Source organism: Balaenoptera musculus, chromosome 9 (genome assembly GCF_009873245.2).
Source record: "Balaenoptera musculus isolate JJ_BM4_2016_0621 chromosome 9, mBalMus1.pri.v3, whole genome shotgun sequence".
Lineage (NCBI taxonomy): Eukaryota > Metazoa > Chordata > Mammalia > Artiodactyla > Balaenopteridae > Balaenoptera > Balaenoptera musculus.
Genome location: NC_045793.1, coordinates 75,899,546 through 75,924,238, shown reverse-complemented (window position 1 = coordinate 75,924,238; position 24,693 = coordinate 75,899,546). Strand labels below are relative to the sequence as shown.

General features: G+C 41.7%; 1 protein-coding gene across 6 annotated transcripts in view; it reads left to right on the top strand.

Annotated features, from left to right (window-relative positions):
• Nucleotides 1-24,693, top strand: part of RAPGEF5 (Rap guanine nucleotide exchange factor 5) — a 219,143-nt gene that overhangs the window by 185,292 nt on the left and 9,158 nt on the right. For 4 of the 6 annotated variants that reach the window (XM_036863410.1, XM_036863409.1, XM_036863408.1 and 1 more), the window contains 6 exons: nt 2,484-2,606; nt 4,344-4,522; nt 9,470-9,560; nt 13,242-13,292; nt 13,987-14,074; nt 20,932-20,996. In XM_036863410.1, the coding sequence (XP_036719305.1) occupies nt 2,484-2,606; nt 4,344-4,522; nt 9,470-9,560; nt 13,242-13,292; nt 13,987-14,074; nt 20,932-20,996 (597 nt within the window). Of the gene's footprint in view, nt 1-2,483; nt 2,607-4,343; nt 4,523-6,243; nt 6,932-9,469; nt 9,561-13,241; nt 13,293-13,986; nt 14,075-20,931; nt 20,997-24,693 lie in introns of those variants that run through there. The other 2 variants (XR_005021218.1, XM_036863412.1) reach the window with 2 other exon arrangements.

The window sequence follows — 24,693 nt, the reverse complement described above, 5'->3', positions numbered from 1 at the left end:
CCTCAGATCCATCGCCCATAAAAAGTGGGCTGTACCAGATCGTGATTGTATCATCCAGACTCATGGTCTTAGTCTGTTCCATGGAGTCATCACAAGGATGGGTCTTTCCAGCTGGCTCCTGTTGTATATATAATGGAGGAATCTGTACACCATGTGGGTTAACCAAAACTGCTTATACTAAAAGTATCTTATGTAAAATTATCTGCAAGATATCAAGCTACCATTATGACATTAGTCACTCTTACCTTCACACTTTCTACCAGACATGTATGTACTAAGTAATTTACATACAGTATGTCATTTAACCTTCCTGCTAACCTTGTGAAGTTCAGAGAGGCTGAGTGACTTACTCTAGCTTGCCACAGCCAAGCCAGGGAGAGGACTAGGATTTCAGTCCAGTTATATTTGACTCTGGAGCACCTGCACCTTCCTCCTTGTACGTGAGGGAGAAAAGGAGAGGGAAACCCTTTGTCTTACTTGGGATTTCCCGATTCTGGGTGTCCTTCTGCAGGTCACCAGGCCTGTGTCTATACACGATGTAATTCCACCAGTGAAACTTGACAGACAGGATGCACAGCATCTTTTGAGTAAATAATGAGATTGATGTGACTGCCCGCCGCCCTCCCCCGCACCCTGTGAAGGAGAAGAATCTAATATGCAGTTGCCCTAGGCTCCTGGTGATGGAAGGACCCACACTCTCATTGTCTCCCACCCCCCAGCCCTCACCCGCCACACCCAGACTCCTCATGCGGTTCCCTCGTGTGCGTTCCCAGAGCGCTCTTCTGCTGCGGTCGAGGGCCTCGGAAGAGTAGAGGGCAGGCCTGGGGCAGTGTCTTGTGGGATAAACAGGTGCTGTGAATTCCGGGTTGAGCCAGTTGCTATCTTGTACTCGGATGCTTCCCCCACCAGCTTTTTGCACCACCTAAAAATTTCCCATTGGAATCAAAGTTTAGGTGATTTCATCTCCAAAAGATTTCAGTTGAAATGGAACATTGTAAGGGAAGGATAACATGTGAAACCACTCATATCCACTGTGCTTGTGCATAGATCAGCCTTCGTGGAAAGCAGGAATCATAGCCCTGAATGAACGGAATAGAGAAATAGAAAGTGTTTCTTGGAGAGGGCAGTGGACTACCTTGAGTAACCAGAGGGCAGTGCCAGGATAGGGGGCACATTTAGGGAGAAAGTAGGAGGGATAAAAAGCCAAGTGAAAATACCCTTGCACCTCCAAATTACTAAACAGACATCTGGGTTACTTCCCAAGTCGTGGCTCTTTGAATGTCTTCAGTGCAGCCCGACGTCCATCTGGTCCCAGTCTAGCCAGACCAATCCCTGAGAAACCTGGGCTCTCCCCCACCTCAGTGTTTGCATGCACATCATTCATTCAGCCCTTACAGAGCTCCACCCCGTATCCACACTGGGGGTACAGGGACAATTTGTACCTAAACCTACTCTGAAGAGAATCAAGTCTGTGGAAAAGCTTGTGAAGGTCTTTTGTCATTTTTTTAAATTAGGAAACGTTTACATAAATATAAGAATTCAAAAATGCTAATAATTTATTTTGCAGTTCAGAAAATAGAGACTAATATTTGGATTCTGAAATAGTCCCTTTATCCTGCTATGGCATTTATTTTTGCAAAGTCACCTTCTTTTTTTCCCCAAGTCATTAACTATTTTAACGTCCTTAACTATTCAAGTCAGATGGGAGAATTTATATCTTAATTAGAAAATATCAAGTATTTTAAAAAGATGCCAGATAATTTTAATACGTTTAACAGTGACAATAGATTTAAAATTGTGGTGGCATTTAATAATTTTATGTCAGATTTTAAGGAAATACTATTATTACCAAACTCATATCCATTTGTGTAGGGAAAGCAATTGATACTTTAAAATAATCATCCACCATGGTATAAATGAAGTAACTTATTTTTTATTTCCTGTTTAAAATTTTTTTTTTTTTTTTTGGCTTCCATGGGCATTTTAATAAAATTTGTAAATGTATGTCTGGGATGAGACTCGTCAAACATATTTTCTGTAAAAGCCATGTCTGTCTTTATTGAAGTACACTGTGACATTTCTTTTGTTTGTTTTTGTACTAACCCTGTTGGCACATTAATTCTTACCAGAAGCCAAAGTGACTTCAGGGCTTTCACTTTCATTATGTTGTCTGCCGGGGCAGTGTTTTATAATCAGATTTGTGTGTGTGTGTGTGTGTGTGTGTGTGTGTGTGTGTGTGTGTGTGTGTAGGGGGGAGGGGCAACTCAGTGAAGTATCATTGATCACATTCTACAGCTTCCAAGGCTGTTTGCTAAATTGGTTGTAACTCACTGAAAGTGAATGGACCAGGGAAAATATTAAGTGCGCTCAGACAAGATTTTTTTTCTAATGTGGGTTTCTAATGCCTTTCTAATGCCAGCCAATTCAGTGCCAAATATTTCGGAATTTACTGAGGATTCTTTTACTTTTGTCTGTCACCTTAGAATCCTTTTGCAGAAAATGAGGAATCACAGCAAAGGTCAATTAGGATTTTGGGAATGAACACTTGGGATATTGCCCTGGAATTAATGAATTTTGATTGGAGCCTCTTCAATTCAATTCACGAGGTAAGTAAGGAGGGAAATGATAAAATAAATGCTAGTGCCATTATAACTGTGAATTCTTTTTGAAGAATATTTGTGTGTGACTGGGTTTTAAGAAGATCCATCATCTGGTGATCTAGTTACGCTTTAGGATACCATGGCCCAAAAAAGATATTTGGGGACTTTAAATATATTAAAAGACTGACCCAAACCTAGGAAAATCAGAATACATGATCATGCTTTATTTGCACCTAATATTATACAATTGGATATTTGTGTTAATATAGTATAAATATGCTATATTTTGTTTGAAAACATGTATTTATATATATATATATATATATATATATATATATATATATATATACATATGAAAGTCTAATGGGGTGGAAGAGGCATTTTACATTTGCTACCTTTGATATTGACATTTTTATTTTTCCATGAGCTTTACAGAGCTTTACTGTACTTATATGAGAAACACATTTATGTATGTACCTACATGCACACACACACACACATTCCCAAGAACATTCTATACATTTAGACTATGCTGCAAGACTTCAAGTACTCTATTGAAAATTTTGAGATATACTTCATATTTTTATGTCCATCACCCTTTCCCTTGAGGACAGCTTAAACATTTATAAAACAGTAGATGAGGGGTAAAATGCTACTGACAGTTGATGAATAAATGTAGCCAGGGGAAAGACTCACAGGAATCAGGAGATGAAAAATGAGGCAGCTCTGTGCTACAATATGTTGCATTTGCTTTGCTGTGTAGTGAAATGTTTCATTACAAGAAGGCCTTTCCTCCTGAAGAAGGAACTCGTGCCCAATATAGGGACCCCCAAGCTTCACTTTCACTTTGGAATGTTTTTTAAATGTCCTCATATTTTCTCACTGACAACATTCCAACCTGATGATCTAAATTTGAGCAAGTAGTGAACTCATTCAAGCTAAATGACTTGTGACTTTGCAAATGGTAGTAGAGTGGGATGCGTCCCTGCTTATGTGCTTATGCCATAGGAGAATGTGAATTACTCCTGTAAAATATACATGCACACCCCTCCGGTTAGAAACAGATCTCTTCCATTGCTTTGCATATGGTCAGTCTATGTCACTAGTTACTGGTCTGACTCGATTTTGTCAGTTTTGTACCTTGTCCTAATCTTGCTCTCTTTCTGTGATTTGACAATGTCTTATGTCAGTGGTTCTCAAAGAGTGGGTACCCAGACCAGCATTATCAGCACACCTGGGGACTTGTTAGAAATGCAGATTTTGGCCAGACCACAGACCTACTGACCCAGAAAATTTGGAGGGTGGGGCCCAGCAATCTGTGCTTTAACAGGCCTCCAGGTGATATGGATTCACACTGAAATGTAAGAACCCTTGTCTAGAGAACCTACCTGTGAGGGTCTAATGTAATGATAGTCATTTGCACTTGAAGTTGCTTATAGAACAAGTTTGGGAAGTTTGGATTTGATTCAGCCTGTGACTTAAACTTTAGAATGTCTTAGGTTTTCACGAAAAATGTCATCCTTGCATTCTAAAAAATTACATTTATGTAAGGCTTCTGCATGAAGGCATTTCTGAAAGTCAAGATAAATTATCTTGAATTTACTATATTGTTATTTGTTATATCTAACATGTTATGATATGACAGTGCCTACCTGAAATAGCTCTTAAAAATGAATTGAATTTTGTATCAACTTGACTCTGTGCTACAACAATAAGCACTTGTATGAATACATTGTCTTTCAGCAAGAGCTGATCTACTTCACGTTCAGCAGACAAGGAAGTGGGGAGCACACAGTGAACCTGAGCCTCCTGCTCCAGAGATGCAATGAGGTCCAGCTCTGGGTGGCCACGGAGATTCTGCTCTGCAGCCAACTGGGCAAGAGAGTGCAGCTGGTGAAAAAATTCATCAAAATTGCTGCTCAGTGAGTTTCTAGTGGTAAAAAATGCAATTCTTCTCCTCTCTTTGAGAGGGTACATTATTTTCCTTGTGATGATCAGAAGGGATGAGATGCAGAAGGGTACTATTGAGTTAAGTGACCAAATGATTGAAAAGGTCTGTTTTTGAATATTTCTGACTTCGCCTTTGAAGTATTTATATCTTAAAGTAAATGTCAAAATACTAGACCAAAGCACTGCTCTATGCTGCAGAAAAAAGCAGGCAGTGCACACATGCCCCATCGTGCAGCTAAATTACCCTTGTAGCCAGGTGAGCTACAGTAGGTTAGGAAAATGGGGGAAGGTGATGTGAGGGGGGTGAGAACCATTGAAAGTCAGATGCATTTCACGATTCTGCTTTTGGCTCCTTGATGCCCAGAGTATGAACTTTGCAAACTCCTTAGCAGGCCCTGCAGTGTCTGGTCGCACCTGACCTCTGAGCCTCACCCCATGCTGCAGCCACTCTAAATGGCTCTTCCTTTCCCACGCACACCATCATCCAAGCCTGGACCTGTGTTGTTGGCTCTGCCAAGAATGGCCACTTCACCCAGCAAATTGCTGTCATTCTTCAAGACCTAGGTCGTATGTGGCTTCCTTCCTAAAATCATTCCTGACTTTCAAATGCAGGGTCAACTCCTCCTTACCCTGACCTCCCCCTACCATGCACACATGTTTTTTTTTTTCCTTTTTTAAAAAACTTCTTTATTATATTGATTAAACTTACCTTTTTATATAGAATTCCTTCAGTGGACTGTGTTAGCTTCCAAAGGACAGGGACCATTCCTAATCAGTCACTGTACCTGGGGTGCCTGGTCCTGAGCTTGGTAAATAGCAGTGACTCAGTAAAGTCGGTTGAATGACATTGTAGTAACTTCCTGGGAGCATCTCTTAAAACACCAGATTGATATCCTGAAACCACTCTTGGGACAGCTTCCCAACAGAAACAGGCAACATGAATCAAAATCTTCCCCAGTTCCTTCTACCTTCCAGTCTTCCCATTTTTTTTTTCTCCTTTGTTTTTCAAAGTAGTTTTTATATCAAACCGTTTCTGAGTACATGTCAGTGTAATATATTTAGGAAATATGTATTGATCACTCATTCATGTTTGCACATCCATGCAAGGTATTGTGGGAAAATCAGAGTGAGCCTGCACTCAATCGGCTGGGGGGATACTTTCTATAACTCAAATGTCTAATTTGCAAAATAGAACCTGAGGGTGCCCTATTATGAGATGAAATTCTTTCGGGGGCTTTAGAGGATGGGAAGCTTATATGCCAAGGGTGTGGGAAAGGAGGATTAGAAAAACATTTGGAAGAAAGTAGCATTTTGAATTCTGGGTAGGAATTCAAAAGAGCACACTGTCCGTGGAGGTCAGACTCGTGAGAGAGAAGCAGAGAAGTTCATCGGAGGCAGAGAGCATGTGGTCAGAGAAAGGAACCTCATCCAGTTTGGCCAGAGTGGAAGGTATTTGTAAGGAAGCTGTGGGAGACTGATCTAAAAAGGAAGATGGGACCAAATTGTAAAGGATGTTGAATTTCAGAATGAAAAGTTTAGACTGAATTGAGAAGGCGATAGGGATTCTTTGAAAGTTTTTGTGCAGGAGATGGATGTGATCCAAGTTGTCCCTCAGGAGGGTTGATCTGAAAGTAGCACATAGACTGAACTGTCGGTGAGGAGACCCCAGAAGCAGGATATTTTGTTTACTTAGGTGAGAGATAATGGCGGTTCCTGACCTGGTGTTTGATGTGACTGGTGATGGACACGGAGAGATAGATAACAGATATGCCTAAATCTTGAACTGCTTTTATGATGAATGCTCCTTTTTTGTTTGTTTGTTTGGCCAGTACATTTTCTATAATAGCCTGTGACATTCTTAAATGTGAGGGTCTTTGGGATCAAAAACTTTCTTATAAATGCCAGTTACTTGGTGAAATGGGACGTGAATGTCCTAAGGAGTAAAATGACACCACATAGCTTAGTTCCCAGTATACGATTATATCTGTCCTCAGGGAAATGAAATATGTATATTCACATCTTCTCCATATGGCCCCATGCTCTTGAATTGTTTGCTGTACTGGTCTCTGTCCCTGGCCCGTAGAACAGAATGCCAACAGAAACATAAAGTTAAATTCTTCATAATCACACTGCTAGGAATAGCCAAGGGAAAACAGTCATTTCCGTGATCACGAAGTGTCTTCCCTGCCTAAGCCATCCTATTTGCATATTCATGTTTCCTTCCTTCTTACCAATCCCATCCCCCCACCTCTGTGGGTTGAGTGGATTTTATTTCCTTGCACAAAGGAGTGTTAGACTGACAATAAACTGGAATGTTTTAGTGTCAGTCTGTTCTTACCTTGAAATGAATGAACCTTGGTACAGGAAGGTTCCAGATGGGAATGATAACCCATATTTGTACTGTATCAATTCATCTTATAGAGAAATCATTTCTATATTAATTTTTTTTTTTTTACAGATTCAGATGTTAAGTATATGTGGGTTTTTGTTTGTTTTTGTTTTTTTAATTTTAAGTATGACTAAAAAAGAGATCTGAACCAGGAAAATTGTTTATGGGGAGATAAAAGATAAAAAGATGACACTTATATCTAAGATTTTGCGTAGATAAATGATTCTGAATACAAAGAAGAGTAATAAACTTTTTATAATGACTAATAATAAAATGATTTCCCCGAAAAGTCTTGTTTTCAGCTCCAGCAGTTGCTGTCTGAAAGGCTTGTTGTATACTCTGCATTTGAGTGATGGGCAGAGTATAAAAATGTCTGGTGGGCCATGACAGAACCAGTGGGGCTTCCATCATGCAGTAAGGTGGGAGGACTGGGAGTAAGGGGAGGGCATCCAGTGCCTCTGGCATAGGGATGGGGCACCTCTCGCTGACCTCAGGGTCTTGGCAGGGGAGCCTGGCATCATCGCGTCAAGAGATGGAGCTGACTCAAGTCTCTTCTGGCTGATGTGAACTTGCCAGAGTGTGATGAGACAGAAAGGGTGGAATGAGGGAAGAGAGTGGCGGGAGGGAAGCAGAGTTGTAGTGTTGATGCCTTTAGGCACCAGTTTCTCAGAAACAGGAAGATTTCTAAACCATAGACCACGGAAGTGTCCTGTTTGTTTGTTCATGGAATATACCAAGCAGGGTCTACCCAGGAGGCAGTTGGCAGAAACCAGCTAAACGGGCCAGTTAGACTGAATTTCAGGTTCTCTTGCCCACCGGGGAACTATAGGCAGAGTCCAAAGCTGGGCAGGAAGACTGAAAGGAACAGATCATGCCCAGTGGAGACTCCGCAGTGAGGGGCTTGCAGGACTGTGTTCACCCAGGTATTTTGGACACTAGGTGCATAGGCAGCAGTGCCTTTCCAGGTTCCCCTATTAATGGAGCTAGATTTCCAAAATGCTCCCATTGGGTGACCCCCACTGCCTTGATACACACACGCATCTGTACTGGGCAGTGTCCAGTCCATGAGGCTGGCTCTGGGAGCAGGCAGGTTTAGGCAGGACCGGCCAGGGCACAGCCACCTCTATATATGACCACTTTAAGGGCCCAGAACAGTTTCCTGGCTCTGAATCAATGCTCCTGTACACACCTGGGCGACTGGAAATCAGTATAGTTTTGAGAGACAGAAGTTTTTAATCTGTGTTGAGAACCTTTAAAATCATGATAGCTTTTGATCGATCATGTAATGACTAGAAGTCTAACTTAATTTTAGAAAATCATAAATATAGGAAAAAGTTTTGTTCACAAAAGATATTTATTGTAGCATTTTACATTGATTTGAATTGTATTGAACTGAAAATAGTTTAAATGTCTACAACAAGGGAATAAATAAACAAATTATGAAATAAGTTTTTGATGAAGTGTTCTATAACCATTAATGGTAACAGTGAAGAATCCATAATACATAACATGGTATAAAACTGAAAAATCGGGATACAGAGTTGTATATACACTGTTCCCAAATTCCATTTGAGACATTGATGGAGATGTCATGGAAGAGATGACATGTGAGGGCAGCTCGATCAACACGCACTAGGTACTTGTTATGCCTCTGACTTACTGCTAAGCACTTTCATCTTTTTTCATATTTAATTATTAAGTCCGGGTAGTTTTAAAATTTTCAAATCTTTCCTCAGAGAAGTTGTTTTCTAATACATCCCAGATTAAGGAATATCTGGAATTCACAGGCTGTTCCGGCCAACCTGGAGGCCCACCCTCCCTCTGCTTCATCAAGCTCCTCTGCTGGCTTTGAAAAGTAATGGAGTTTTTTGACTGATTAAGTTGAAGGGCAAGATTGACGTTCTGCAGAGCAGATAACCTTCCAGAGTGAATGGAGCTCAACATGGTCTTATTTTGCATTTTATTTCCTTTATTCCTTAAATGAGAAACGTGAGACAGTGTCCCCATAATATATGCCATATTTTAAATACATACATAACATAGTAGCTATTTTGTTGAGAGCAAAGAAAATATGTCTAAATGTAATGGGAGGGGGACCTGTGAGATAAGAGGGCCTTGTTTCTCAAAAAAGAAAGACAACATACAGATTATAGATACAGAATCAGGAGCTGTTACAATGAGTATGGGATATATACAGAAACATGAATGTAAGAGCTTTCAGTTGAAATTGTCAGTGCATCCAAAATAGATTTTTAAAAGGGAGGAATCTTTTGAAGTATCCAGAGGGTATCAAGAACACAGATCTCTTCCTAAAGGTAAGGAAGCGTTTGGAATCCTTTCATTTGTGTTGAGGGGATACCGCCCCATCCCACAGGGACAGTCAAGACTGTGTAGGTCACAGAGCAGAGTTCAGCCCTGCCCTAGAGGTTGAACTCTGTGGCCTGGGAGAGTCTTGGCAGCTTTATCTTTTGTGATCATCTGGTGAAAGGATGTTGCCTCAGAGTGCCTTCTGCTTTCTTTTATTCCATAGCTGCAAAGCCCAGAGAAACCTGAATTCTTTCTTTGCTATTGTGATGGGTCTCAACACTGCTTCTGTCAGCCGGCTGTCCCAGACCTGGGAGGTGAGCCCTGGGGGTCCATACGGAGGGTGGAGTTGGGGCCGGGTTGGGGACAAATAAAACTGAACGGGAAGTGGTCCAGCTAACAGTCTTTATTTAAAATAAATGGTTTAAATGAGATACGTAGCACTAGAAAAAAATGTTAAAAAATTAGTGTCTCAAGTCGTCAGGAACTATTTTCATCAAATGGTCTTCAAAATGGTTCTGTAATATATACGAAAGAAACACAACTTGTAAAATGCTTCCCAGCTAGAATTAGTTTTCTGCTTTTCTCCCGTGATGGCCTGGTTACAGTTCCATGTTGGTCATTTCAAAAGCTCACCTGTGTGTCCAGAAGCAGATTTGCAGAGATGCTAATGAATTCAAGCTACCAGTCCTCTCACTTGTGGGGCCTCTGGCAGGATGTTCATGTGGATGATGGATATCTTTACAGAATCTGCAAAAGTAATTTTGTATTCTTTTTTCCTAAAGAGGGCCCACAAAATGTTTTAAGTTTCAGGCCTCCCAAATCCTGGCTCTGCCTGTCAGGGTTGTGTGATGAAGGCTGTTTGGGTTCGAAGGGGGAGGGGGCCACTCAAGTTAGCGCACGTTCTGAAACGTGGACTCTGAGGGTCTACGTGGGAAGAATGGAAACTGGGGTGTCCCTAAATGTAGCCAGACACAGATGGGGGGCCCTCTGCCTCCCCCATGACCCCGACACCTTCTTTCTTTGGGCTTTCGTTTCTTTCTCTCTCCATTCCCTACTGACTGCGTACGTAATTCCCCGTACCATTTCTCTGTCTCATCCTTTCTCTCTGACCGTCAGGTCTTCTCCCTTACGGGTCCAGGCTGCCTGTGGCTCGCTGCAGCTCCCTCAGCCTCTCCCCACCCTCTCAGATTCAGCTCCTCTTGCTGCCTGCCCTGCCCTCTTCGTGGTCCCCAGTTCACACTCCTGCAGGAGAGAAGCTGACAGGCCAACTCTTGTTTTTCTCACATTCCGTCTCAGCGACGGTCTGTGGGCAGCTTTGGGGTTCACCTTCTTTGTGTCAGGGGCCACACACTGATGGAATGCGCAGTGGTGACCCGAGGGTCAGGGTCAGTGCTCCTTAAAGGGGTTCAAAAGAAAAGCAACAAAAGGCTTGCATCTCTGGTTAAGCAAACCAGATGCGCACACACTTCATGAGATTCAAAGAGGTGGGCCAAAAAAGCCGCAATTGATCAGAGCAGGAGGAAAACAAGTGGCTAGCAAGGGTCCGGGGAGGAGAGTGGAATTTTAAATTACACCCGGAAAGAAGGCTTGATCTGCAAACATTGAAAGGAGAACAGTTCAATTAAATTCACATGGTGTGTATTTCATGTGCACAGCGACTGCCTGCCATGTGCGCAGCTCTGCATCAATGCCGTGGCAGATGGAAGGTGGCCAGCTTAGCACAGGGTGTGCTGTGGTCAAGGAGGTCTTGAACCGGTTCCAGGCGGGCCCCAGCAGAGCAATGGAGGAATCATGCTGTCTCAGGGTGGCTGAGAAGCCTTAAGCAGCAGGGCCTTGGAAGCTGAGCCGGGAGTTGCTGGGGGCATTGGGGTGGGCCTCCCTCGCAGAGGTGAGCTCCGGAGCTCCGTGTCTCTAGGCCTGGAAAGTGATCACACTGTCCTAAATAGGCAATACAGGCAGAGAAGTCGGTTTGAGGAACTAGAACAGAGGTCAACAAACATTTTGGGGAAAGAGCCAGATAGTGAATATTTTTAGGCTGTGCAGGCCATGTGGTCTCCACTGCTGTGACTCAACTCTGTCATTGAGGTTCAAGAACAGCCATGGTTAGTTGATAAATGATGAGCATGGCAGTGCTCCAGTAAAGCTTTATTTGCAAAAGCAGATGGGCAGATTTGGCCCATGGCTGACCCCTGGAGTAGGTAAGTTTGGCTTTAGATATGTTGAGTTTGAGATGACACCAGGATATTCGTGTGGAATATCCAACAGACTAAGATACGCAGCTCAGAAGAACAATTGCCATCAGTTGCAGATGTCTGCATTTTATCTTTTCGCATTTGATTTGTCTTGCATTTATTAATACACGTGTATTGGTGTGTGTAACAGTGGCTGCCAGATCAAACAACCTGTGTGCTGTCAAGATGCAAAATTATCAATCTGATAATTTTGAAAAGCTTAAAAGTCTATTGTGGGGTTTACCTCATTATTTTGATTTGTTTTAGAAGCAGAAAATCTCACATATCTTCTAGAACAGTCATAAGTGTTAATAGCTGGAATTTGCTGAGCACCGACCACGGACCGTACACTTCCTATGAGTTATCTCCATTTCAATCAGACAACGTGGAGACTCACTGCAGACACACAGCTAGAAAGGGGCAGAATTCAAATTCAGAGTGACTTACTCTGAGGCATCTAGCTTTTCACTTCACCATGTTAAAGGCAGGCTGGGGCTTCCCTGGTGGCTCGGTGGTTAAGAATCTGCCTGCCAATGCAGGAGACACGGGTTTGACCCCTGGTCCGGGAAGATCCCACATGCCGCGGAGCAGCTAAGCCCGTGCGCCACAACTACTGAGCCTGTGCTCTAGAGCCCATGCTCTGCAACAAGAGAAGCCACTGCAATGAGAAGCCCGCGCACCACAATGAAGAGTAGGCCCTGCTCGCCGTGACCAGAGGAAGCCCGTGCGCAGCAGTGAAGACCCAACGGAGCCAAAAATAAACAAATAAATAAATTTATTAATAAATAAATAAATAAATAAAGGCAGGCTGGAAAATTCCAGGCCCTTCTTCCTTAGGCCCAAATTTTTATTTGGGAAGATGACCTATGTTTCCATCCTCTGTCCGTCTTCATGCCACCAGTTGGTGTGGGTGATCTTTACAGTTCAGTGATTGTATCCATCAAAGTGCAGGCTTCATCATTTAGGGTTTTCATGGGCTTTCACTATTTAGCCCTCTGCTGTGAAACATAATTATATCATTTATACAAAAAACATCAGCCAACATTATTATTTCCCACTTAGCAAGACTGTTTAAGAAGGTGAGAGCAGGGCTTCCCTGGTGGTGCAATGGCTAAGAATCCACCTGCCAATGCAGGGGACATGGGTTCAATCCCTGGTCCAGGAAGATCCCACATGCCATGGAGCAACTAAGCCCATGGGCCACAACTACTGAGCCTGCGCTCTAGAGCCCACGAGCCACAACTACTGAGCCCACATGCTACAACTACTGAAGCCCACGCGCCTAGAGCCCGTGCTCCACAACAAGAGAAGCCACCGCCATGAGAAGCCCATGCACCGCAATGAAGAGTAGCCCCTGCTCTCCACAACTAGAGAAAGCCCGCGTACAGCAACGGAGAACCAAAGCAGTCAAAAATAATAAGTAAAAAAAAAAAAAAAAAGAGCATTTGTCAGAAGTAAGATACAGAACCAAAATCCAAGTTTTTATTAAAAGATCACCAGTGTGTAGAATGTTTAACCAGCTGGATTCCTGATCATGTGGCTGTTATTTATTTTAAACTGTCTTTAGCAACATTCCCAAGGAAGGTCGCATTAAGGAATGATGAAAATCGCATAATGAGAAGCAATCAGGGTAGAACCAGATGATAGAGCTATTTATGTTCAGAAATGTGACATATGTAACACAACTTAATGAACATTCCCCTTAGTGCCTCTCAAAATAACTGACTTCTTTTGACCTTTTCTTTTTTGTTTGTTTGTTTTTAGAAAATCCCTGGGAAGTTTAAGAAACTTTTTTCTGAACTTGAAAGTTTAACAGTAAGTAGTTGAGCCAAAGTGGACTTATTCTTCGAACTGGTTGCTGGTGTCCAATTTCTTTCTAGATTTCAGTTGTCGGTATCTGCACTTTACCATGTCAGGTAGCTTAGACTAGTTCACTTGTATATGAAAATGTAGCTTTGCTTCTTACAGAGTGAAGCAAGTTAACAGTTAATGCTTCTTCCTCTCCGTGGAAAACGGTAGTGAGAATGGTCCTCTTGGTATGATATTCAGAAGGCAGATTTTTAAGTATACTCAAATTTCAGTCTCTTTTCAGATTACAGTAAAACTGTTCTCCTGTTTTCTCTGCATTATCTGTGCATTATGAGGGCAGTTTTTCTTTGCAGTGTGCTTAACAAAAGGCTGTGGGGTTACCTCATGGTAGAAACTATGGAGAAGAAACTGTACTTAAGGAACCTATTTGAGGGAAGAATAATAGGGCAATCAAAAGGTGTCTGTCCTTTGCAGTCATTTCCCATTATTGTCAACCAATAACTTGACTTTCATTCATTGCCTAGATTTCCTGCCCTAATTTAGTGAGTTTATTCTCCTAGGAAACCTTTATCTACTTTGTTCTTAGGAAGAACCACTCTATATCTAAATCATGTTCAAATTGTATAGTAAAAGTGGATTTAGAATTGTTTCTATAGCACATTGATTTTTCTTTCTCTTTGTAACCTTCTTGGTTCGGCAGGATCCTTCCCTGAATCACAAAGCCTACCGAGATGCATTCAAAAAGATGAAGCCACCCAAAATCCCTTTCATGCCCTTATTGCTTAAAGGTAACAGTTTTCTATCTTTTATGCTATGTAATTCCATCTTCCAGAAATTTATCACTCTACAGAGAGCAAGAAAAGGAATCTCAGTTTATTTCTTTAAAGTAATTTTGACATTCAGACCTAACTGTGTTGGCTTGTGATTGTTTTTCAAATGTTCAATTATTTATGAAATGCTTAAAATACTTAATTGTACTTAAGCAGACATCAAAGTGTTTTCGATTGATTCACAAAACTTGGCACTGGAAACGTTTGTGTTTTTACTTTAGTCTGCTTTAAGCATTGTCTTATTTGAGTCTACAATTCACTTAATTCAACCAATAATAAGGCTGGCATAAAGAATCCAAACAGTGATCAGTCACGTTCTATGTGTGCAACTTAAATTTCAGAGATTCAACCCGTGGCCTTCTGCTGTGTGAGAAATACCTTTGGTCAACCCAGGCAGTGTAGTGTATGAAGAGTTTTGGTAGGGAATGTACTTTCTTCTTTCCAGGAGTGAATCCAGTTGGGAAAGTATCTGACAGCTCCAAGTTAGTCGACTAACTTCTCTTCTGTAGAGCACCAGATCATTCATCATGAAACATGTTAGTTAAATTTACTGAGGATCTCAGGGGTCTCTTTCAAACCCAGGGGATTAATGAAAGGGAGGTTCGTTTTCATCTGGCCTATGCTCCTGACATTTAGTATATATCCTACCTATGTGCTTTCCAGGAGAAGCGGGTTGGTCATTTTTCTTGGCTGTATTTTGATTCTTTCCAAGGGATTATAGGAATACTCTTTGATATTGCCTTCACCCTTCAGAGGCTTGTAAATTCTGCTGGCTCAGGCCCCGGTGCCTACACCCATAAGTGTGATTCTGGAAATGAATTACCTGGGAACTGGATTGCTGGTTGTCCTGGCCGTCTCCTCCCTCACCTCCCCCCATCGCCAAGCCCCACTGGCAGTAAAGCTGATACTCCCTTTTCGGCTTCTCTCAAGAACAACCAGAGCTTGGAGAAGTGTTGAGTTGTTATGCATCCCTGCAGCTATTTATTCAATCTTCATCTAGTATAAAGCAAGAATTTCTGGGAAACAATAATGTATTAGGACAATTGAGAGTCACACAGAATGCTTCATTCGAGCTCAAAAGATTCTGTGAAATGTAAATGGATGAAACAAGGAGAGATTGTAAAGCCAGAATACCAACTTAAAAGTTCATTTAATTTTTCATGTTTATTTCTAAGATAAGTTTATTCAGGCTTCTGATTTTTATTTAAAATAAAACACCAGCTGGAGAGCGGGGGTGGTGGCCTGTGGGAAATGACACTTAGAATTATTTAGACACAAATAGGAAAAATAGGAAGTGAAGACAGATCTGGGAAAGGAATTGATTTTAGGAAGACAATATTTTGAAACAGTGGATGTTTTTAAGGTAATGAGAAAACAGTCGACAATGTCCCGTTAACTTAATTAGATGTAAGCTGAGCTTTCTGCTATATATTAGTGGTTTTTCCCCCAAAGTACTTAATGCAGTCAGGTGCCTCACACTTATGTCTTAGCTTGGATGCAATTTTATGTTTTACTGAGTTTATCTAGACCTCTTTGTTGGCAGCAAAACAAATTTCCCTTTTTTCTTTTTGTGTGTGTATGTGTGTGTGTGTGTGTGTGTTTAAATTTTTTTTTTTATAAAGAGGTTTTTTTCTATTTTTTTTTAATACAGCAGGTTCTTATTAGTCATCAATTTTATGCACATCAGTGTATACATGTCATTCCCAATCTCCCAATTCATCCCACCACCACCCCACCCCCCCCGCCACTTTCCCCCCTTGGTGTCCATACGTTTGTTCTCTACATCTGTGTCTCTATTTCTGCCCTGCAAACCGGTTCATCTGTACCATTTTTCTAGGTTCCACATATATGCGTTAATATACCATATTTATTTTTCTCTTTCTGACTTACTGCACTCTGTATGACAGTCTCTAGATCCATCCACATCTCAACAAATGACCCAATTTCATTCCTTTTTATGGCTGAGTAATATTCCATTGTATATATGTACCACATCTTTTTTATCCATTCGTCTGTCGATGGACATTTAGGTTGCTTCCATGACCTGGCTATTGTAAATAGTGCTGCAATGAACATTGGGGTGCATGTGTCTTTTTGAATTATGGTTTTCTCTGGGTATATGCCCAGTAGTGGGATTGCTGGGTCATATGGTAACTCTATCTTTAGTTTTTTAAGGAACCTCCATACTGTTCTCCATAGTGGCTGTATCAGTTTACATTCCCACCAACAGTGCAAGAGGGTTCCCTTTTCTCCACACCCTCTCCAGCATTTGTTGTTTGTAGATTTTTTGATGATGGCCATTCTGACCGGTGTGAGGTGATAACCTCATTGTAGTTTTGATTTGCATTTCTCTAATAATTAGTGGTGTTGAGCAGCTTTTCAAATTTCCCTTTTTTTCTGCTGAAAATGCATTCTCTCATTCACGCTAGTAAATTAAACTTTTTTTTTTCATTAGAAGCTCAAGTTTAAAGAAGCACTTGTTTTTCCTTTATCTTAATTTTTTGTCATTATAAAACAACATTAGTACTCTCTTGCATTTAAAGTTACTATTTTTGTCTGAAATAATTTCCAAAGGAAAACAGGATGAAACTTTTAAATATGTGTATATCACGTCTGAGGTGAGACATTTTGGAAAACATAAATGACATTCTTAGCTTTTGTTAAATGCAAAATTATTTTAATATTTGCTGTAAACTAGAGCAACCAACATTTTCATGAAAACTTCCCAGCCCTCCCCTCTTGTGCCTCCTGCTTTGGATTGCTTTTGGTTAGAGAAAGAGACCAAATTGAACTCCTTGGGTGTTAAGAAGGATTAGGGCTCCCAGGTTTCATTTTTTGAGATAGTCAATTCCCAATACCATGCAGATTATCAAGTGAGCACATAACCTAAAAATGCTTCCAGCCATCAGCTTTTCTATTTCCCAGTGAATTTCTTACTTCTGATTTACTTTCCCCCCCTACTGTGGAATCCAGTTCAGAAAGTGGTGAGTGGGAAAGCCCAAGTAAGTGTTGGGGAAAGGATCCAGCTGAGCTAAAGGTCAAAAGCAGTTGAATAATCTGTATCACGGCGTTTTGGGAGATGGTAGTCCTTCCAGTAGAGTGAATAATCAACAGATATCTGAAGGTAAACTGAGGTCGTGTTTGTATCTTCGAGCGCAGATTATTATTGCACATTTGCGGGGGTGTTTAAATAAAAGGAATGTTGAGGTGCTTGTATGTTTTTTCCTTCTCTTTCACTTGCCATCTCTTCAAACGGAGTCCTTTCATCCCCCATCCTGTTATATGAAGTGTTAGGAGCGTGTTCAGATGTCTCCAGATAAAGGGGTCTGGCAGTAGCTCATTTCTAGCACTCTGAACCTGGTGGGTGCCCTGAACTGCTTCACAGCCCATGACTTAGGTTCTGAGACCCCCGTTTTTGAGCTCAACCACCTGTATTGGTTTATCCCTCTCACGCCTGCCTCATCACACACCTGCCATTCATCTGCATCAAAACCTTCAGCCATTTGACCCCCTTCTCCTGGGCAGCAGCCCCTTCCAGCCCCTCTTGCCTCCCCACCTGGCCAGACACACCTTCCCTGCCTTATCCTCAGGCCAGCATCAGCCTAACAGCCCCCCACCCTCAGTAGAGCCGCCATCCTCATGCGCTGACCTCGACAAGTCCTTGAGAGTTGAGGTTAAGCAAGATCACCCAGGCAGAGGAGAGGGAGGAGATAGAAAGGGGGACAAAGGAAACACTTTAAAAGTTGCAGAGGCCCCCAAAGAAGACGTACAGATGGCCAAGAAGCACATGAAAAGATGCTCAACATCACTAATTATTAGAGAAATGCAAATCAAAACCACAATGAGGTATCACCTCACACCAGTTAGAATGGGCATCATCAGAAAATCTACAAACAACAAATGCTGGAGAGGGTGTGGAGAAAGGGAACCCTCTTGCACTGTTGGTGGGAATGTACACTGATACAGCCACTATGGAGAACAATATGGAGGTTCCTTAAAAAACTAAAAATAGAATTACCATATGATCCAGCAATCCCAATCCTGGGCATATACCCAGAGAAAACCGTAATTCAAAAAGACACATGCACCCCAGTGTTCATTGCAGCACTATTTACAATAGCCAGGTCATGGAAGCAACCTAAATGCCCATCGACAGACAAATGGATAAAGAAGATATGGTACATATATACAATGGAATATTACCCAGCCATAAAAAGGAACGAAATTGAGTCATTTGTTGAGACATGGATGGATCTAGAGACTGTCATACAGAGTGAAGTAAGTCAGAAAGAGAAAAACAAATATCGTATATTAACACATGTATGTGGAACCTAGAAAAATGGTACAGATGAACTGGTTTGCAGGGCAGAAATAGAGACACAGATGTAGAGAACAAACATATGGACACCAAGGGGGGAAAACCGCGGTGGGGTGGGGATGGTGGTGTGCTGAATTGGGAGATTGGGATTGACATGTATACACTGATGTGTATAAAATTGATGACTGATTAAAAAAAAAAAAAGTTGCAGAGGCCCCCATCTCCCATGAATTCAGCAAGGTGGCTGTAACGGGTGGTCAGAAATGTCCAAGTCCTTTCGGGTACCAGAGAGGCACCGTGGAGAGAGCAAGCAGGCTGCTTGGGCTTGGGTCCTGGCTCTGAGACTTAGAGCTGTGATCGTGGGCCAGCTGTGCTTGTTCTTTGGACCATCGTTTCTTCACATTCTTTTCCTGCTAGGGCTTTTACCTTATAGTCTTTTGTGAGGATTAAATGAGTTAATGCCATGTCTGACGCTGTTAATAAATATAAGCCGCGTTATTATCATCATCTTTGGGAACATAGGGAGGGGATGACAAACCTTGGAACACTGGGGAAATGGACCAAGAAACTCTGACGGGGCATTTGTAATCCGAATTCTCCGGGAGTGAGGAGTTACTAGGCTCGTAGGTGGTGTTTAATGTAGATAGAGTACACACAGTGCTTTGCTTGCTGTACAAAAAAGATACAAGCTAACTGTGTTGGCTACTCTTTTTCTAAATATTGTGTCGGAGGTTGAAAGCTTGCAATTCTATTCTGAAAGCAAAACAGTGAAAGAAAATAACCAGAGAGTTTGTCAGATGACTGTGTAGTTGTGAATTGCTTCCCTGCTAAGACATCAGTTTAAAAAAAAAAAAATCGAGGGGAAAAAAGAAAGAAAAAAGGCTTAGGAAAACGTTGCAGTCTGGTGGGGCTGGAAGCTGTGAATAAAGAATGCCATGAGAAAAGGGTCGTCATCAGTGTAGTCTGTAACTGTGTAACTGGTGTTGCCCCCTGGTGGGCAGTCAAAGTTCAGCGGCTGGTTGTGTTGGCAGGCCGATTTCCCAAGCACCTATCTCCTAATAGCCCCATAGGGACCAGCAGAATCAAAGTCTTGATTAAATGCAAATGCTTTCCCTTTCTATTTAGAGGAATTTTAATCTGTTCGTTTCCCTCTTTTATATCATGTTATTTTAACAAGATTTTTGAAAAGGATGTTCATTTGGTTTGTCCCCCATGTCTGTGATATAACATGATTATTTGCATGTTCTTTAAATTGTAGTATATTTCTTACTTTGATTCTCCGCTGTGAGGATTCCCTAATGCTCAGTCACTGACCCTCTGATCTGAGTTTTTTTTTTTTTTTTTTAAATGCTTTGCCTAAACCGTTTGGTGAGCTGGAGGCTTTTTTTTTTTTTTTTTTAATTCACGTTCTTTTATTTATTTATTTATGTTTTTTATGACTGTGTTGGGTCTTCGTTTCTGTGCGAGGGCTTTCTCTAGTTGCAGCAAGCGGGGACCACTCCTCATCGCGGTGCGCGGGCCTCTCACCATCGCGGCCTCTCGTGTTTCGGAGCACAGGCTCCAGATGCGCAGGCTCAGTAATTGTGGCTCACGGGCCCAGTTGCTCCGTGGCATGTGGGATCTTCCCAGACCAGGGCTCGAACCCGTGTCCCCTGCATTGGCAGGCAGATTCCCAACCACTGCGCCACCAGGGAAGCCCTGATCTGAGTTTTTATAAGCCATCCCCTTTCAGAGCTTCAGTTGCTGTTATTATTGTAACTCATCCCTGTCTCTTGAAGAGACACTCCAGTAAGTTTTGCGACCAAAAGGAGATTTTTAGTTGAATATCTTCTTTCACTTCAAATGCAGTGAGGCTCAAATCAAATTAACATTCCCGTCCTCTGAAAATGTATCTTCATCCTACTTTCCTTATGTTGTTTTCATCAGTGATGCTTGCTTTCCAGCGGTTGAATAGACCCGGAAACCTTGCCTTTTCCAAACCTGTCCCATTCCTCATTCACTTCGGATACCCAGTCAGGCCCTGGCTTTGAAAACCAAAAATCTAAACATCCAAATCTAGACCTTAATGCTTTAAGTAAAGCAGATCCATATACTTTGCCTGGGATTGTTAAAAAGCAAACACATAAATATTAAAATCCTTTTTGTTTCTGGGGGTTCAGTTCTTTTCTGCTCAGTGTTCTGGCCTAAAAACATAATGGACCAGTTAAGTTATAGAATAGTGTTAGTGTATATTAAGCAGGTTGAAGTCAAAGCCTGCAATGTAAGAGCAAGATATATACTTGCATGAGTGTTATAATGTTTTCTCTCCACACGCATACATTATGCCCCCTCACATCAAATACTATTCAGATTCAATTTCAAGTTGCCTGGTCAAATGCATGAAATAATCCATAATGTTTAAGAAAAATTAATAAGCTGCATTGCATCTATACCTCTTCAACTCTGACTCATGATCCATTCCTAATGGTACATATATCTTTTTGTTTTTAATTTTCAGATGTAACATTCATTCATGAAGGAAATAAAACATTTTTGGATAATCTTGTCAATTTTGAAAAACTGGTATGTAAAACTTCACTATTTCTCCTTTTTCCCACTGTAAGGGAAGTGTATGCTTTTCTTGCGCCAAGAAACAAATGGTTTAAGTGCTTTTCTCCACTGAATGTGTGGTGATTTATTTGCTGCATGTTGTGCATTATCAATACAGTGCATTCCAATTAAAAATAAGTGTGCTGGCAAGTTCTGGGGCCAAATATGAAAATCTGCTTTTTATTTTTGAAAACGGAACTTCATTAGATTGATATCAGTGGTTGAGTGTATGTGTTTGAACTAGAATTAAACCTGTAAGTTTCCTGTCAGCTGGAGTTCACAGTCTTGAGGTTCAGCCTTGTTGCTTTAAAGGCATCTCCCTGTGTCTTGGCTCACGCTGCTTCTGAGGCACGGGACAAAGCTCTCCTTCTGGGGAGATATGTCCATCTTGAAGATGAAGATGGAATTTGTAGGGTCTGCATGGGAGGGGAAGGACCACCCCTCTATCAGCCTGTGGACAAATGGTGCCACTGTGGAGAGACCACCTCGTGCAAAGTGAGAAAGTGAGCTCACGAGAAAGGGCTCCCTGGCCAGTCCCTTCTTACAAGTTACTGAAATGCCTCTTTGAGAACTGTTTCCAGGACATTCCCAGGTGCTTTGTCATGCAGCGGGTTCCTCCTAGCCTTTCTCACCGGCTGTGGGCACAGGAGGAATTGCCTGTTAACTGTGAAATAGGAGTGCCCCAAAGAGACCCTGGGGACCACAAGAATGGATTTGTCTGACAGATGAACTTTAGTGTCATAGGTGAGCCTGCCATGCATGGTTAAAGATGGTATCAGGGACCCCTGTCCGTAGGCCCTGACCTTTGAGTGACCTTTTCAGTAATGGTAATGGATTTGTGTGAACTCTTTCAGGAATGGACCCCCGGTTCCCTGTGAGACTGGGTCAGGCATTTGAGAGAAGGTTGAGTGAGACGGGGGCCGTAGACCATGACCAAAGAACAGTACCACCTGATGAGTCCAAACGAGGTTTGGCCTCTGACCTTTGCCTCAGAGGTGCCCCGCTCTAACTGTGAGGTTAACTCGCCACACACGGGATGAAGTGGCACAGAGCCAGTGCAGGCGGCTCTTGTACAACCTGAAAACCCAAGCAGCTGAATCTAGAAGACTGACATCTTGGGATAGCTTGCCTTAGCTCAATTTTAATGATTTGAGGGTGATCGCTTTCTGGCTCATTAGTTTTGAAGTAGACGTGTCCATAACTTTTCGAGTCTCTCTCTGCACTAAGTGCTTTGGAATCCAGTTCAGTTACTTTAGATACTGCAGTCAAACCAACACAGCCCGAAATAGATATTTAAAGTATTGGGTTTTCTTGTACTTATTCTTTAGAGATTTGTTCTGGTGTCACCCAGTAATGTTCTGAAGATCCCAGGGCCCCTCTTTGTAGCCAAAGACTGTAGGCCCTAACGTTCTAGTCTGTAGGCAGGTTAATCTTCAGTGTTTGGTACTAATGAAATGATTGCAGGAATAAGAAGCCTGTGGTCAATACTTATTTCAAATCTTGGCCAACACCTCTGCTTAAGAACGCCAAATAAGCTTTGGCGAGCATGTAAGAGATGTGGAATGAGCTGTGTCACACCAAGTGAAATTCCCTCTAAAGGTCTAGTACCCTTCCCTCTGACTAACCCAGAAGAAATGTGCGAGAGCCAGTGTACTCTTTGTATGCTGACTGTGGTCAGTTGTTAAGGGTACACTGGTGGTTGACCCCCTTCCCAAAGAGAACCAGTGATTTGGTTAAGTTCATTGTGTCATTTCCCCCCAGATGGAACTCCCCAAGTGAGAGAACAATTCAGTAAAGGCAAGCATGGGAAAGAGCGATGGAAAGCTTCCTACACCCTCTCTCTTTCATTCTGATCAGCGTCTCTTTTTTTTTTTTCTTCCCCTGCTTTCTCCAGTGGTCCAGTGGAAGCCTTTTAATGCTGACTCATGTAGTCTAGGGTCTTGCTTTCATAGAGACAAGACTTCAAACTAACCGTGGGGACTGAAACAAAAGTCTAACTAACAGTACTGCTCTTAGGGTCAATAATTGTATGTACCCTGAACCCTTTAATAAAGCTTAAGGAAATAACATGGCGTAAATAGGTAATCTTTTATTTTAAATTCCTGAAGAGGACTCTTATTAAAAAGACAGCTAGAAGATAAGTGCAGTTACACATGCATGCAGCAGGCCCACGGCACACAAGCGCACCCGTCAGGTGCTTGCCATCACATCATTTCTAAAGAGAGCAGATTTTGTAGTGTCACTGGGTTCCTGGTCCTCAAAGCAGATGGCACTTAAGATACAGCCTGCCTCATGCTGACCGCCTCCTTGCACAGAGAAGACAGGGTGAAGTCAGAATTTTTTCTACAAGGACAAAACTGTATTTTACATTGTACATAGCCCTATGTTGTACTTGGATGCTGGAGAGTGAAACTGAATTTCCTAGTAGAGTCAGTAGTTTCAGCACGTTTCTTAGCCAAAGACAAGGTTTCACTTAAGCTATTGATAAAATAGCATCATCATTCACAGTAATGAACCAGTAGAACCTAACTGAATTAACTTGTGGGAAGCCAATTCCTCATGATGGATATTAGCCAGTGAGCAGATAATTCAGTGTATTATCTTTATCAGGCTGATCCAGGCCAACACATTAGGTCAGAGAACACGAAACCCAGAAGTGCTTATTGGACCTAATAAGTTTTCCACTGTTCCCCACACTGCCTCAGCAGCTCCAAATGTTTCAGCCTCAGACCATTAAATAACGAAGAAACAAATGCTTTCTCCTTTTCTTCTCTTTATCCCTCGGCGTTAAGGGCATCTTCTTTTATCATAGCTTCCCCCCCCACCCCCGCTCCCTTCAGAAAACCTAAAGATGAGATCAGGGCTCTAGTTTCAGTGCTGCCCTGAGCACCTCACCTTACATCAGCTGTGCAAGTGGCACGTGATAGAAATCAAGGTGACGCCATACCTTGAAACAACGACAGAACTGTCCTGGGAATAGTGGTAAAATTGGGGGAAGGAAATTTAACAATACATTCTCAGACATGAGTCAGGTCTCATTTCCTTTACAAACGCAACTCGAGCTGTTGGCTGTAATCACTGTCCTGTTTAATTTTTCACTATTGAGTAGAAATACAATAGAAATGCAGCCTGTGAGAACAATTTAATAAGTAGGTCATATTCAAATAGTGTTTCTGGAGGTCTGCTGAATTTTAAGTAAATTTTTTTTTAGTATTAACATTATTATTTTAGCAATAATTTGTTGAGCGTTTGCTGTATATAGACGATCCTATGTTCAGTGTGTGTAGACAGGACATGAAAAACAATGGCCCAAGGTACAAACTGCTATGTATAAAATAAATAATATACAAGGATATATTGTATAGCACAGTAATAATAGCCAATATTTTATAATAACTTTAAATGGAGTATAATCTATAAATTTTGAATCACCTGAAACTAATGTTGTACACCTGAAACTAAAATTGTAAATCAACTATACTTCAATTATTTAAAAAAAGATGATGGCCCATTTAGAAGGGTTTGGAGGACCAGATCATGAATAATGTTGATTCTTGAATTACAGGGTGATGTTTGGATTTTGTATGAAAGAAAGTATGGAGTCACTCTAGCTTTCCAGAGGACTAGATAGAACATGATGACAAGTGTTTGGAGATTATTCTGGCAACCG